We start from the raw sequence: 15,558 nt of genomic DNA, 5'->3' as shown, positions 1-15,558 counted from the left end.
CTGGTATAGGAAGGACATCTTTTACCTGGGAATTTTATCTTACTTACATTCATTGTATTCACTTATTTTCAACACTTATGCTTGGATTGCCTGTAAAGATGAGATAATAAACAACTAGTCATCATTTTGTTTTTCTTGCTGACAAATTTTATAATAAAAAGACAACATAAGCTTGTTTTACCAGTAAACCTAGATAGGAAATCATGCATCTGTACGACATTTAATCCCAAAAACTATGAAAACATGTCTGTTTTAATCAAACCAACAATATTCTTATTTGCCAAAGATTACCCAAGTCAGGTGAGCTGCAAAAGTATTTGAGGTAGTTCTTAATTTTCTGAAAGAATACTTCATTTGTATAAGCACTTATTTTTCTTAAAGTCAACAAAATAGAGCTCTTTTATAATTTAATTTTGAAGCATTAAAAGGAGATAGAAACTATGATACCTATATCATACATACAGACATATATAAATGTAAACAGCAACGGATCTTATAGCTTTCATTTAAATATCTTAGCCATGTTCCGGGTACAATAATATAAAACTCCTGAATGTATTAAAGAATATCTGGATCCAAATTGTTCTTCTGGCCAATGGAACAAGATTTCTTGCCCAGATGGCTAAAGCTTTTGAATAAGATTTGTAAAGGGACTTTTAAGATTTTTTTTTCATTTGATTTCTGTAAGGAACCTTATAAAGAGGCAATTTTTTATTCATTTAATCTTTTAGATGCCTCTGTGTACCAATTAAAGAATGCATCCCATTGCTTTTGTGGCATTTTTGAACCTTTCTTTTCTAATGCACCTTGCAAGTGAACAGTTTTATCTAGGTCAAAATTTTCCCTCTGTGGCCACTGTAACTCTTAAGTTGTCCTCAGCAAAGTTAACCCATTTTTCCAAAAATACACATGTTCCTCATAATTATTGCTCATAAAGTTAGCCACTGTCCCAGAAAGTGGCGTCTCAGACTCCTGGAGTCCCAGACTCCTTAGATTTGGAGGAGCTCACTTTCAAAAGGCACCTGCCTGAGGCTTTTAACTAGATCCATCTCAGTTAATTATCAGATCTGATTTGCTCCTGGACCCAGTCCTGTCTAAGAATTGTTCAAATAAACTTGGAGAACTCAAAACACAAATTCCTGAAGCTTGGAATCTGAGATAGAACTCACCCATGACCTCCAATTGCTACAAGAGAAAAACTGGCACAATGAGCCCTGTCAGGTACCCTTACTTGGTCACTCAATGCTCCTGACGGTCACTGGATTTCTACTTCAGATCCCACTTCTGACACCAATCTGTTAAAAGGAAAGCTTTAGGCCAGGTGTGGTGGCTCACGCCTGTAATTCTAACACTTTGGGAGGCCAAGGTGGGTGAATCACCTGAGGTCAGGAGTTCAAGACCAGCCTGGCCAACATGGTGAAACCCCGTCTCTACTAAGAATACAAAAATTAGCCAGGCATGGTGGCGGGCACCTGTAGTCCCAGCTACTCAGGAGGCTGAGGCAGGAGAATTGCTTGAAGCCAGGAGGTGGTGGTTGCAGTGAGCCAAGATCTCACCATTGCACTCCAGCCTGGGGGCCAAGAGCGAGACTCCGTCTCAAAAAAAAGAAAAAGAAAAAAGAAAAGCTTTAGACAAATTTAGCAGAGTTTATTTGAAAAAATAAGCAAATCATGAATTGAGCAGCATCCTAAACTAGTAAAGACTCGGCTGGGCATTGTGGCTCACACTTGTAATCCCAGCACTTTGGGAGGCTGAGGCAGGCAGATCACCTGAGGTCAGGAGTCCAAGACCAGCCTGGCTAACATGGTGAAACCCCATTTCTACTAAAAATAGAAAATATTAGCTGGGCATGGTGGCACACACCTGTAATCCCAGCTACTCAGGAGGCTAAGGCAGGAGAATGGCTTGAACCCGGGAGGCGGAGGTTGCAGTGGGCCAAGATTACACCATTGCATTCCATCTTGGGCAACAAGAGTGAAACTCCATCTCCAAAAAAAACAAAAAACAAAAAACAAAAAAAAACCACCTAAACCAGTAAAGGCTCGAAGAACTCCACCTGACTATGTGGTCAAATAGTACTTACAGACAGAAAAAAAGTAACATATAGAAATAGCCTATTCACAACTTGAAATTTGCCTTATCTGGACAGGTCTAAGCAGTCTGTAGTCTGCGATTGGCTGAAAGCTCAGTTGCAGTGATTGGCTGAGACTCAGCTACTTGTTACAAGAAATTCTCATGTCAGGTTTGTTTACATATTAAGCTGGGTGTCAGTTCACTATGTATGGAGGCAGCTTTAAGCCAAATTTAATCTAATTTAACACCTCCAGCTTGAAAGACAAAACTAAACCAAATCAACAAAGAAACAGAAAAAAGAAAATTCAATGATTTATGTGCATGCATAACTTTGATAAAAATAAAAATGATAATTATTTAAATTGGCAATTAGAAAATAGATAGCTATATCCTCGGGTAACAGATGTCTCTAGGTGGATGAGATTGTGGGTGGTTTTTCTTGTTGTTGATATTTTCTGTGCATCTCTAAAAAAACATCTAATGCTTTGCAAAGAACATAAGAAACAGATTAGTACCTTGGTGGCCTTGGAGGAAACAATCTCAATAAAACATGTGTTTATTAATGAATGTATTCCCCCATCCCTTTCCAAAAAAGTTCATAGGTGTAGTTATAGTAAAAAGTAACAGGCAGTCTTGTCAGAGCCAGCAAGGTAACCCACCATCCTGGTTTGCCCAAGACCAGGCAGTTTCCCAAGACGCTGGACTTTCAGTGCTAAAACCAGAGACGTCCCATCCATACTGGAAAAGTTGATCACTCTAGTCTGTGTAATTTGCAAAGACTCTCCATATCCCTTGGTTCCTACGAATCTCAAATCCACCCGGTGAGGTCCAGGTGGGTCAGTGGATGGTCACCTCCATTTCAGAAGAGAGGCAGCTAAGGCTCAGGGAAGCTCCCTATCCCTGACCCAGAAAAAGCCTTAGGAGAAAGTGATCTTTTAAACTATGTGCATATATCACTTTGATAAAATTAAAAATTCGTGGCTGGGCACGGTGGCTCACCCCTATAATCCCAGCACTTTGGGAGGCCGAGACCGGCGGATCACGAGGTCAGGAGATCGAGACCATCCTGGCTAACCCAGTGAAACCCCGTCTCTACTAAAAAATACAAAAAACTAGCGGGCGAGGCGGCGGGCGCCTGTAGTCCCAGCTACTCGGGAGGCTGAGGCAGGAGAATGGCGTGAACCCGGGAGGCGGAGCTTGCAGTGAGCTGAGATCCGGCCACTGCACTCCAGCCTGGGCGACAGACCGAGACTCCGTCTCAAAAAAAAAAAAAAAAATTAAAAATTCGTTTTAAAAAAAGAGTGAGGGCTGGGCACGGTGGCTCACCCCTATAATCCCAGCACTTTGGGAGGCCGAGGCCGGCAGATCACGAGATCAAGAGATCGAGACCATGCCGGCCAACATGGTGAAACCCTGTCTCTACTAAAAATACAAAAAGTAGCTGGGCGTGGTGGTGCGCGCCTGTAGTCCCAGCTACTAGGGAGGCTGAGGCAGGAGAATCGCTTGAACCCAGGAGGTGGAAGTTGCAGTGAGCCAAGATGATACCATTGCACTCCAGCCTCTGGGCAACAGAGTGAAACTCAGTCTCAAAAAAAAAAAAAAAAAAAAAAAAAAAAGTGGGAATCCAGAATAATAGAAAGAAAATCAGCCTGGGAGGGATGAACTGCAAATCATCCTGGGAGGGATGAACTGCAAAGGACCATGAGGTAACATGGGAGCAGTTTTGCAGGTGTATACAACTGTCAAAACTCACTGATTGTACACTTTAAATGGGCACAAGTTTTTGTTGCTCTTAAATTATGCCTCAATTAGAGAGAGAGAGAGAGAGAGAGAGAATATAAGGAAATGGGAGCAGTCATGGCATCCTTGGAGAACTCTCAAGGACGACAACTTCTCATTTGTGTATTTGGTCTCTTACCTCCTCACCTGTCTTCCACTCCACCCGTGTCTCTGATGGAACGTCTCTCTAGCTAAGCCATCTTCCTCAAGAGAGCCCAATTCTCTGTGGGGCTGCCACAGCACTAAACTGTTCTCTCTGTCCCCAGGACTCCAACCTGTCTGTGCACACAGACAACCCGGACCTCACTCCCTGCTTCCAGAACTCCCTGCTGGCCTGGGTGCCCTGCATCTACCTGTGGGTCGCCCTGCCCTGCTACCTGCTCTACCTGCGGTACCATGGTCGTGGCTACATCATCCTCTCCCACCTGTCCAGGCTCAAGACGGTCAGTGGCCCAGGGATCTCCTACCGATGGGGCTGGGCCCTGGGGATTCTGTTTTTATTTTTTAATTAAATTTAATTAATTAATTAATTAATTAATTTAGAGACAGTCTCACTCCGTCACCCAGGCTGCAGTGCAGTGGCATGATCTTGGCTCACTGCAACCTCTGCCTCCTGGGTTCAAGCGATTCTCCTGCCTTAGTCTCCTGAGTAGCTGGGATTACAGGCATGTGCCACCACATGCCCAGCTAATTTTTGTATTTTTAGTAGAGATGGGGTTTTGCCGTGTTGGCCAGGCTGGTCTCCAACTCCTGACCTCAGGTGATCTGCCTCCCAAAGTGCTGGGATTGCAGATGTGAGCCACCGTGCCCAGCCAGGGTTCTGCTTTTAACGAGGCCCTCTCCCACCTCCTCGGCTGGACTAGGTTACCCAGTCTCACCTGACCTGCTTGGGGCCATGGGAATGTGACAACTGAGAATATATACAGCCAGCTGACATATTCCTCACTTGGGAAAGTTTAAGCAAGTTCAGCAACGCTCTCCCCACCCCAAACAAGCTTCTGGCCAGCTCCATTCCCGGACCTCAGTGCCAGTCCCAGGCAGGTCTAGTAGATTCTGGCGGCTTCAAGTAAAAAGACCCCTTCCCAGTGAGGACTGTCCTTGCCTCTGGGGATGAGGATTCCAATCTGTGCTCTCTTCACAGGTCCTGGGCGTCCTGCTGTGGTGCGTCTCCTGGGCGGACCTTTTTTACTCCTTTCATGGCCTGGTCCATGGCCGGGCCCCTGCCCCTGTTTTCTTCATCACCCCCCTGGTGGTGGGGATCACCATGGTCAGTGTGGGGCCCTGGGAAAGTGGATGGGGGAGGTCTCCAGTGGGTTGTGGACTGTGATAAGGAAACTGTGGGCTCTGAAGAGAGGGCTGGACACGTTGGGAGTGGGAAGAAGAAGGGGGTGGTCCCAGAAACTTCTGGTCATGTGGGATGGGGAGAAATGGAGGCAGGTCCAGATGTGTGTGTTCTGCCCGGGCCTCCCTGCCCTCCCTGCACAGCTGCTGGCCACCCTGCTGATACAGTATGAGCGGCTGCGGGGCGTACAGTCTTCGGGGGTCCTCATTATCTTCTGGTTCCTGTGTGTGGTCTGCGACATCATCCCCTTCCGCTCCAAGATCCTTTCAGCCAAGGCAGAGGTAAGGTCGGGGAGAGGGGAACCTGCCAGGTTTAGCCCTGATAGGAGGGTGACCTCAGCGTTCAAAGTCACTGCTGGATCCCAGGTCCCTCCCGGAGGCTTCAAGTACAAACACAATTGTGTTGTTCTCCACTTGCTGCATTTCTACCTGGAAGCAGGCTGAGGAGGGGCACCAGTGTAACACAGGAATGAGCAAAGATGCCACCACTGTTGGACCGTCATGTGAGGGTAGGGGGCTGTTCCACAGCACCCACCCAGCAAGTGCAATGTCTGACGTGGGTGTCAGTCAGTGTCCCTGTAATGAACACATGTGTGCAGACACGTGTGAAGAGTTCTGGTTTACCTAGAGGTCCCATTAGCACGTTCCCTTCCTTTCTTCCCGCCTCCTTCAGTTCCTGGCCTTCCTCTTGATCTTCAGTGGCTGTGATGTTGGGCTGGTGGGATGGAACACTGCAGGCCAACCTAGTGCCTCCCATTTCTCCATCTCAGCGGGAAGCAGGCAAGGAGAGTAGCTAAGAACATAGGCCCTGAACAACCCAATTGCTCCCCGTGTGGACTCGGGCAGGTCGCTGAAACCTTTGGAGCCTCATTTCCTTAATTGCAGAAAGGGCATCATGGGCTGTCCTGCCTGTAGGCTGGTGTCCCAGTTAGACAAGGTCATGTAGGTAAGGTGCTGGCACCACATCTGGCACAGGTGACACACCTGGTCCTCGCTGAACCAGAGCCCCCTTGTGATCCTTCCCCATCTCTCAGAGTCCTCTGAGTGGGGACCTGGAGGCCCCCAGGTACTGCCTTCTGCCCCAGAGAAGCCTGATGCCCCAAGGGACTCTGCAGGGCAGGAGCTGCAGGCCCAGGCTTTTCCAATGCTTCTGACGCCGCTCCACTCTCCCACCCAGGGCGAGATCTCAGACCCCTTCCGCTTCACCACTTTCTACATCCACTTTGCCCTGGTACTGTGTGCCCTCATCTTGGCCTGCTTCAGGGAGAAACCTCCATTTTTCTCCGCAAAGAATGTCGACCCTGTGAGTCTGCCATGGAGGGTGCGGGGGCTCCACAGCTCAGTCTTCAGCCCAGCTCTGACCAGCAGCCCCAAACCCCTCTAGCTCCTTTCAAAGTGGGAGAGAGGTCATCTCCACAATCTGTAAACTGGGGCTTGGAGCAGGAAGGAACAAGGGTCCCCTCCATTTCCCTACTCTGCTTTGAGAGGGTGGTGGGCACTCCTGATTCCCCCATCCTATTCTCTCGCCTTCTAGAACCCCTACCCCGAGACCAGCGCTGGCTTTCTCTCCCGCCTGTTTTTCTGGTGGTTCACAAAGTGAGTTGGCTCTTGCACCAGCCCGGGCCAGAGGGAGGGGAGGGATGGCAGGTGAGATGGAGGAAGGTGAGCAGGCCAGCAGTTTAGGGACCTGGCTGGCCACCTACCCCACCCCCCACTGCAGTGGGCACGGGTCAGATGAGGGTGGGGAAGTGGTCTGGGAGGGCGGCCGAATGCAGAGGCCTGGCCTGGCCCAGCGCCACCCCCAGGCTACAGGCCAGCTCTGCATCTGGCAGGCTGCGGGGACAGGCCCAGGAGGCTAGAAGAAGACTATCATTAGTTCTGAGCTCTTCTGTTTGTGATAAACTTGCAGCCTGCCATCTCCTTGGCTGCCCCTCAGAGCGGCTTGAGCAGGATAATTGTGTCTGTGACCTGGGTGACTGCTCATTAACCCCACAGCACTGAGGAAGCACCCGAGGCTGGGGCCGAATCTCCCAGGCCTTGTCCTCACCCAGGGCCCCAGCCAGAGTGGATTCCATCACCAGGGCCTGCGGTGGAGAAGAGATGGGGCACCTGGGGAGGAGGAGGAGAAGGGGATAGTGGTAGGAACTTAGGAGGGACAGCCAGTGACCTCCAGCCTGTTCGCTGAGGAAATGAAGGAGACACCTTTCATGGTCACAGTGCCTGAGGGAGACCCTCCCTTCTGGAGACCCTGGGGCCCTGGAGACACTGGCCTTTGGCTCCAGGCTGCTAAACCCTGACCCTCTGCGGGGCTGCCTACGGGCTTCACCTCTCCGCAGGATGGCCATCTATGGCTACCGGCATCCCCTGGAGGAGAAGGACCTCTGGTCCCTGAAGGAGGAGGACAGATCCCAGATGGTGGTGCAGCAGCTGCTGGAGGCATGGAGGAAGCAGGAAAAGCAGACGGCAAGGTGAGGCCCTCCCCCTGCCCGCAGCCCCACCACCCAGCCCCTTCGCTTACCCCAGGTCTCCTGCAGATGATGCTGGTAGACCTGGGAGGGTGGCATTCCTGGGGTGGGGAGCAGAGCAGGACCAGGTGATTTCTTGACAGCCTCAGGACCATTCTATGGGAAGCTTAGGCCTGGAAGGGGCTAGTTCTCCCAGCTCTGGTGGGGGCAGGAGAATGGCTGGCAGTTTGGAACACCTACTCCATCCCAGGTCCCATCCTAAGCATATAAATGAACTCACTTAATTTTTCAACAGCCCTAAAGAGTAGGTTCTAGTGTCCCTGTGTTACATATGGGGACAATGGGGCTGGGCGTGATGGCCCACACCTGTAATCCCAACACTTTGGGATGCCAAGGCAGGAGAATTGCTTGAGTCCAGGAGTTCAAGATAAGCCTGGGCAATATAGTGAGACCTGGTCTCTACAAAAAGTAAACAAAATGAGCCGGGCATGGTGGCATGCACCTGTAATCCCAGCGACTTGAGAGGCTGAGGTGGGAGGATCATTTGAGCCCGAGAGGTCAAGGCTGCAGTGAGCTGAGATTGTGCCACTGTACTCCAGTCTGGGCAATAGAGTGAGACCTTATCTCAACAACAACAGAAACAGATGGAGACACTGAAGCACAGAAATGTAACAGAGGACCTCCCAGGGTCCCCAGGTTGATGGTGACAGAGGTGGAATCCACATGGAGCTGGTTGGCCCCAGAGGTCCTCCTCGTATCACTGCACTACCTTGACTGACTGAAAGGGCTGATTCCAGGGTCAGGAGCCAGCATACCCCTGCCGAATTCTGCCTCCTCCTGTCTGGAGGCAGGGGCTGAATGAAATGATCTTCCCCTGAGGGGTCTTCCCACTGGCAGCCTCCTATCAAGGACCACAAACCTGTCTCTGGCCAACTGCCTCATCAAGAGAGCTGGGGCTCAGCATCATCCTTCCCCACCCAATTCTGACCCCAGGATTGAACCCTCCCTCCTCCCATCCACAATCCAGGCCTAGGAGTTCAATGTTTGCTCAGCCTGGAGCTTCTGGTTGTCACCAGCTGTTGGAGGAAACTGGGCCTGGGCGTGGTTAGCAGTATCCTGGTTTTCATAGCTTGGAGCCTCCAGGAAGACCTATGGGCCCCCAGTCTGCCTGCTGCACCCCCTCTCAGTCCCTCCATGCCACTCCACCCACTTCCTGTTCAGCTGCCCGGTGGCTGTGCCACCAGCCATCCTCGATCTTATCTCCCCTTCCCTCTTGGCATTCTCCCTGGAGCCAGCACTGGGGAGGCAGGGAGAGGGCCAGACGCAGGAGGATAGCTGGGTTTTAGAGCCCTTGTGGTAGCAGTCTGGCCACCCCTTCAGATGCTCTCTGGCAGCTGAGGACAGAGTCACTTGTGCAATTCTTATGCTGTCTATCCCCCTCCCAGCTCTGAGAGCCAAGAAAACAGCTCCCTCCTCCTCCTCACTCCTAGCCAACCCAGCCTAGCCCTTGGCTTCCTGGAGCCCCTGTCCCCATTCCTAACCCACTGCTTCTTCCTCCCCGGACCAGACACAAGGCTGCAGCAGCACCTGGGAAAAACGCCTCCAGCGAGGACGAGGTGCTGCTGGGTGCCCAGCCCAGGCCCCGGAAGCCCTCTTTCCTGCGGGCCCTGCTGGCCACCTTCGGCTCCAGTTTCCTCATCAGCGCCTGCTTCAAGCTGATCCAGGACCTGCTGTCCTTCATTAATCCGCAGCTGCTCAGGTCTGTCCACCCTCCGGCTCACTACAGCCCTACCCTGGGCAGCAGGGCTGGCTGGCTGGCCCAGAGGAAGGAACAACGTACAGTGAAAAGAACCCCAGACCAGGAACCAGGGAGGCTAGCTCCACTTTCCATATGACCCTTGGCAAGAGGCATTGCCTGACTTGTTTCCTCACTCACATTCAACTTAGAATTGCTGTGCATATCCTATGTGCCAGGCACCCTGGTGCGTACGTTAACAAGCATTGGGTCTTTAAACCTTCCCAACAATCCTATGAGGAATTGCCCCGTTCCCATGTCACAGATGAGAAAGCAGGAACTCAGAGAGGTGAACTGACTTGGCCAAGGGCACACAGCAAAGAAGGAATCGGGTCTGAGTCTAGGACTCTGAGCTCCAACTGCGGTGCTCTGTCCTCACCATTAGGCTTTAACATCTGTCTCGGGAGTGGCTTGGACTAGAATGAGCTCTCAAATGAGAAGGTGGGAAGGAGAGCTGCAGGGAGCTGAGTCCCCACCTCCTTGCCCCTCCGTGCATGCATTAATTTGTTCAGCAAACACTTATTGAACCTCCAGGGTACCAGAATGGTGCTTGATGCTAGGGATCTGAGGTCAGTAAGACAGGGTCCTGAGGTCTTATGGGAGAAACCAGCGTCTAAATCAATTAGAATTCAGTGGGGGGCGGAAGTGTTCTCAGGTGTCTGGAAAACCCCCAGAGGGGCAAAGAAGCCAGCCTGGGATGGAGCAGGGAGCGCCCACTGGCTCGGGAGATCAAAAAAATTTGGAGAGACAAGTAGGTGAAGAAATAGGAGAAAGTTCAGCCTCAGCTTAGTCACAAAGCCCTGAAACAGCATGACTCAGGTGTTTCTGAGTGGCAGAGGAAATGGCAACGAGAGGGAGGGGCAGGAAAACAGAGAGAGGGAGAGCTAAGGATATCCTTGAAAGATCTGAGCCAGGGAGGGGCATCTGGCTTCAAGGATCTCCTGCCAGGAGTGTGGGGGATGTAGGGCAGGGTGGCTGGATGGAAGCGGGCCAACCCGGTCAGATGGAGTCCAGGCCAGGAATGAGACAAGCATTCAGGAGCTATTCGGGAGATGGGCGTGTGTGCCAGAGAGACAGAGGAGTGCCAGGCAACCTGGGTGCTGGCCGGGGTAACTGGAGGATGATGGATCTTCTGCTGAGATGATGGGCTCAGTGAGAGGAGGAAGCTGGGCATGGGGCAAGGTGGTGGATGGAGTCTGGTCACGTTGGGCCAGCTAGCTGGAAGTCAGACTCTTGAGTCTAAGAGTTTGAGACCAGCCTGAGCAACATAGCAAGACCCTGTCTTTACAAAAAACAAAAAGTTAAAATATTAGCCAGGCCTGGTGGCAAACGCCTAGAGTCAGTCCTAGCTACTCAAGAGGCTGAGGTGGGAAGACTGCTTGAGCCTGAGAGGCTGAGGCTGCCATGAGCTGTGATGGCGCCACTGCACTCAAGTCTAGGTGACAGAGAGAGACCCTGTTTCAAAAAAAAAAAAAAAAAGAAAGAGAGAGAGAGAAAGAGAGACACCAGTCACTGGGCACTGGTCTGGGGCCACTGGGGCCCACTCTACTCCAATATGACCTCCTCACCAAATGAGGCCACCTTCACAGATACCAAGGGTTGGGAGCTGAACATATCTTTTTGGAAGACACAACTCAAGCTATCACAGAAGGGGAGGCCTGGCTATGATTATGGCTGGAGGGCTCCATGGGGTCGACAGGAGAGTGTCCCAACGATGAAGAGACTTGGTCATGTCAATAGGTGAAAGTGTAGAGCTTCCAGCAGAGGTGGCCAGGATGAAGCTCAGTGGCAGAGGGGGCAACAGCACAGCAAGTTCCTAAGGAGGCAGAGAAAGGCCAGGGCTCGAGGGCAGGGACATCCTCCGACAGCCTGAGCACCAGAAAAAGGAGGACAAGCCACTGGAGGGCAGTTCATGGGTGGCAAGGAGTTTGTGAGTGGCAGGGAGTCCTCAATGGGTGGCTAAGCAAGAAGGCAGGTAGTTGCTGAGAGGGGTGGGAGGCTGGGACAGGCCTGAAGGGAAGAGAAGAGAGGTGAAGAAGGCCCCAAGATCGGGGGCAGATTAGGGACCCAGAGAAGGTCCCTAGGCAGTGCTGGGGGCCACTGAGGTTGGAAAGGTGGATTTGTGCGGTGAGAGTATTTGTGGTCATATGGCAGAATCTAGAGCCCCCAGCAGCCTAGGAGAAGGAGCAGGGAAGTCCAATCAATGGAAACGTGGCATTTCTTCCCGCCATATGTCAGGAGGTAAGAAGGCAGGCAGGTGAGGCTGGTGGTGAGAGCGTGATAGATAGGGTGTGCAGCAGAGTCCCTGGTGGATAGAGAAGGAGGCGAAGGCAGAGTGGAGCTAGGACGTCATGGTCTTGAGGCAGTACTGGGTTGGCCCTCCCTGGCCCAAGGGGTTGGAGGGGGTGGAGGTTTCAGAGGCCGGGGGTGCAGTGGAGACTGTGGGTAAGAGCAAAGGGCAGCAGAGGAGGGAGCAGCCATGGGGGGAGCACTGCTCACCTCACCCCTCTCTCCTCCCCACAGCGTCCTGATCAGGTTTATCTCCAACCCCACGGCCCCCTCCTGGTGGGGCTTCCTGGTGGCTGGGCTGATGTTCCTGTGTTCCATGATGCAGTCGCTGATATTACAACAGTATTACCAGTGCATCTTCGTGACTGGGCTGAAGTTTCGTACTGGGATCATAGGTGTCATCTATAGGAAGGTCAGCTGGAGCAAGACCCAGGGGAGAGGCTGGCCCTGGGCAGCTTGCAAGAGGCTCGCAGCCAAGTCCACCCATCTACTGTCTACCTGCAGGCTCTGGTTATCACCAATTCAGTCAAACGTGCGTCCACCGTGGGGGAAATTGTCAACCTCATGTCAGTGGATGCCCAGCGCTTCATGGACCTTGCCCCCTTCCTCAACCTGCTGTGGTCAGCACCCCTGCAGATCATCCTGGCGATCTACTTCCTCTGGCAGGTAACTCTCCAACCCTGACCTCTGCCCACTTCCTCTGACCTTGCTGCCGAAGTGGCAAGAGAAGATTATTCTGGAACTGGGCGCATGGCACATGCTTGTAGGCCCAGCTACTCAGACGGCTGAGGCAGGAGGATCACTTGAGCCCAAGAGTTCTGGCTGCAGTGCGCCACGATTGTGCCTGCGAATAGCCACCGCACTCCAGCCTGGGCAACATAGCAAGACCTTGCATCTAAAAAGAAAGAAAACAAACAAACAAACAAACAAAAAAAAACAAAAAAAGAAAGAAAGAGGGTTACTCTGGGTTAGCAGAGGGGATATAGAATTGACACAAGAGCTGGCCAGGCACGGTGGCTCATGCCTGTAATCCCAGCATTTTGGGAGGCCAAGACAGGTGGATCACAAGGTCAGGAGTTTAAGACCAGCCTGGCCAGGATGGTGAAACCCCGTCTCTACTAAAAATACAAAAATTAGCCAGATGCGGTGGTGGGTGCCTGTAGTCACAGCTACTCAGGAGGCTGAGGCTGGAGAATCGCTTGAACCCGGGAGGCAGAGGTTGCAGTGAGCTGAGATCATGCCACTGCACTCTAGCCTGGGTGACAGAGCAAGACTCTGTCCCCAAAAAAAAGAATTGACACAAGAGCTTCCCTAGGCATTGGTGGGGATGGAAGAATAGGACTTCGAGGATGCTGATGTCTGCAACGGAATCTTCCCAACATCTGTTACTATCCTTCCCGCAGAAGCCAGGGAGGAAAGAAAGACTTGGAGGGAGGTGGGTGTGACTCTGGCTGTCATCGTCTATATTTGCCTTCTGTGTGTCTGGACACCCTTCTATGTCTACTGTCTATCCCTGTCGTCGTTCTCTAATGGCTGGCTGCTTCTACAAATGTTGTGGTCATTCTGAATTTCTGTTTGGCCAACCGCCATCTTCTGCTTCCTGCCCATCTACACATTTCAAGTCAACAGGCCTCTGTTTGTCTGTTGGGTTCTCTCTGTAGACTTTGGTAATCTGTCCCTATGTGTCTCATCTATCCACCGGTGTCTCCTCAGAACCTAGGTCCCTCTGTCCTGGCTGGAGTTGCTCTCATGGTCTTACTGATTCCACTCAACGGAGCTGTGGCTGTGAAGATGCGTGCCTTCCAGGTAGGTGCTGTCCGGGGTGCATCCTCCTGCCTGGGGCACCTGGCTGGCCTGGGGCACCTTCCCTGGGGGAAGATGTCCACTAACCTTGGGGCCTCCCAGCTACCTTGCTTCCTGAGTATGGATGGCTACTAGCCACTTGCAGAAACCATAGCTTGCTCTTCCCTCACAACCCTCAGAGGGTTTTACTGACATTCTCATTTTGTAGCAGAAGAACCAACGCTTAGAGAAATAATGGCAGTCCAGAATCAGGCAGGGCTGGGACTTGAACCTGAGTATCCTGGTCTGATGATGAGTTTTCCCACTGCACTGTGCTAATCATGAATAGCCAGTCACTCAGTCCACTATTTGCAAACATTTATTAAAGTATATTTTGTCTTTTTTTTGAGACAGAGTCTCTCTTGGTCACCCAGGCTGGAATGCAGTGGCATGATCTCGGCTCACTGCAACCTCTGCCTCCCGGGTTCAAGTGATCCTCCCGCCTCAGCCTCCCTAGTAGCTGGGACTACAGGCACATGCCACCCGGCTCATTTTTTTTTTTTTTTTTTTAGTAGAGATGGGGTTTCACCATGTTGGCCAGGCTGGTCTGAAACTCCTGACCTCAGGTGATCCGTTAATCTTAACCTCCCAAAGTGCTGGGATTACAGGTATGAGCCATCCTACCTGGCCTATTGAAGTCTAGTAGCTTCCCACTGCCCATAGGAAAAATGACAGACTCCCTAAGAATACCCAGCAGGCTTCTACTTACCTTGCAAGTCCTCACCCCCTGGGGAATGGCCACGTTCCAGCCAGTCTGGCCTTCTTTCTTTTCTCCACAGCACCAAGCTCAGGGTACCTCTAGGGGCCACCACGTATACTGTTCCCTCTGCCTGGAATGCTTGTCATCCCCCTCCTTGCCTGCCTAACTCCTTTCCTTCCCTTACCTTTCGTCATTAAAGTCACTTCCTCGGCTGGGCACAGTGACTCATGCCTGTAATCCCAGAGCTTTGGGGGGCCGAGACAGGTGGATCACCTGAGGTTGGGAGATTGAGACCAGCCAGACCAACATGGAGAAATCCTGTTTCTACTAAAAATACAAAATTAGCTGGGTGTGGTGGCACATGCCTGTAATCCCAGCTACTCTGGAGTCTGAGGCAGGAGAATCCCTTGAACCCGGGAGGCGGAGGTTGCAGTGAGCCTAGATCGTGCCATTGCACTCCAGCCTGGGCAACGAGAGCGAACCTCCATCTCAAAAAAAAAAAAGTAACTTCCTCCAGAGGCCCACCCTGACTGCCCAGTCTCAGTCTAAGGTAGTTTCCCTGCCACCACCTCATTACTTTCTTACAGGATCCTGTGATTTCCCATCAGAACACACATAATGATTAATAATTAAGCATTTACTCAGACCATTGCTTATTGTATGCCTCCCCCATCGGACCATCAGCTGTATGATGGCAGGGGCCTTGTCTGAATTCACTGTGACAAATTCCACATGTAGCCCATGGCCTGGCACATAGTAGGCACTCCATAAATGGGGGTTGAATGAATACATTAATCTGGTGTGCCACACCTTGGGCTAAGGTCTCGGAGAACAAAGAGAAATAAACAGCCCATCCCCTCAGGAAGTTCACAGTCTGATTAAAGAAACATATGTAAAGGAATGGTTATGGAACAAAAGGAAAGTGCAATGTGCTTTAGAAACCTAGGGAAGGGGACCAGGTGTGGTGGCTCACACCTGTAATCCCAGCACTTGGGGAGGCCAAGGTGGGAGGATCACATGAGGCCAGAAGTTTGAAACCAGCATGGGCAACATAGTGAGACCTTGTCTCTACAAAAAAATTTAAAAATTAGCTGGGCATGGTGGTTCATGCCTGTAGTTCCAGCTACTCAGGAAGCTGAGAGAGGAGGATCAAAGGAGCCCAGAAGTTTGAGGCTGCAGTGAGCTATGATAGTACCGCTGCAGTCCAGCCTGGGCAACACAGTGAGACGCCATCTCTAAAATAAACAGTAATAGCAATAAGAAGAAGAAGAAAA

General features: G+C 51.3%; 2 protein-coding genes across 7 annotated transcripts in view; one reads left to right on the top strand and one right to left on the bottom strand.

The window, feature by feature from the left end:
- Nucleotides 1-15,558, bottom strand: part of MRPL27 (mitochondrial ribosomal protein L27) — a 464,439-nt gene that overhangs the window by 279,205 nt on the left and 169,676 nt on the right. The window lies entirely within an intron of this gene.
- ABCC3 (ATP binding cassette subfamily C member 3) overlaps nucleotides 1-15,558 on the top strand; it is a 57,578-nt gene that overhangs the window by 17,377 nt on the left and 24,643 nt on the right. Inside the window, exons 2-11 of the mRNA XM_050765038.1 lie at nucleotides 4,119-4,295; nucleotides 4,994-5,119; nucleotides 5,338-5,475; nucleotides 6,371-6,496; nucleotides 6,728-6,789; nucleotides 7,530-7,661; nucleotides 9,226-9,417; nucleotides 11,977-12,154; nucleotides 12,247-12,408; nucleotides 13,456-13,548. Of these exons, the coding sequence (XP_050620995.1) occupies nucleotides 4,119-4,295; nucleotides 4,994-5,119; nucleotides 5,338-5,475; nucleotides 6,371-6,496; nucleotides 6,728-6,789; nucleotides 7,530-7,661; nucleotides 9,226-9,417; nucleotides 11,977-12,154; nucleotides 12,247-12,408; nucleotides 13,456-13,548 (1,386 nt within the window). The remainder of the gene's footprint in view (nucleotides 1-4,118; nucleotides 4,296-4,993; nucleotides 5,120-5,337; nucleotides 5,476-6,370; nucleotides 6,497-6,727; nucleotides 6,790-7,529; nucleotides 7,662-9,225; nucleotides 9,418-11,976; nucleotides 12,155-12,246; nucleotides 12,409-13,455; nucleotides 13,549-15,558) is intronic.

Source organism: Macaca thibetana, chromosome 16 (assembly GCF_024542745.1).
Source record: "Macaca thibetana thibetana isolate TM-01 chromosome 16, ASM2454274v1, whole genome shotgun sequence".
NCBI lineage: Eukaryota > Metazoa > Chordata > Mammalia > Primates > Cercopithecidae > Macaca > Macaca thibetana.
This window is presented reverse-complemented; position numbering and strand designations above follow the sequence as displayed.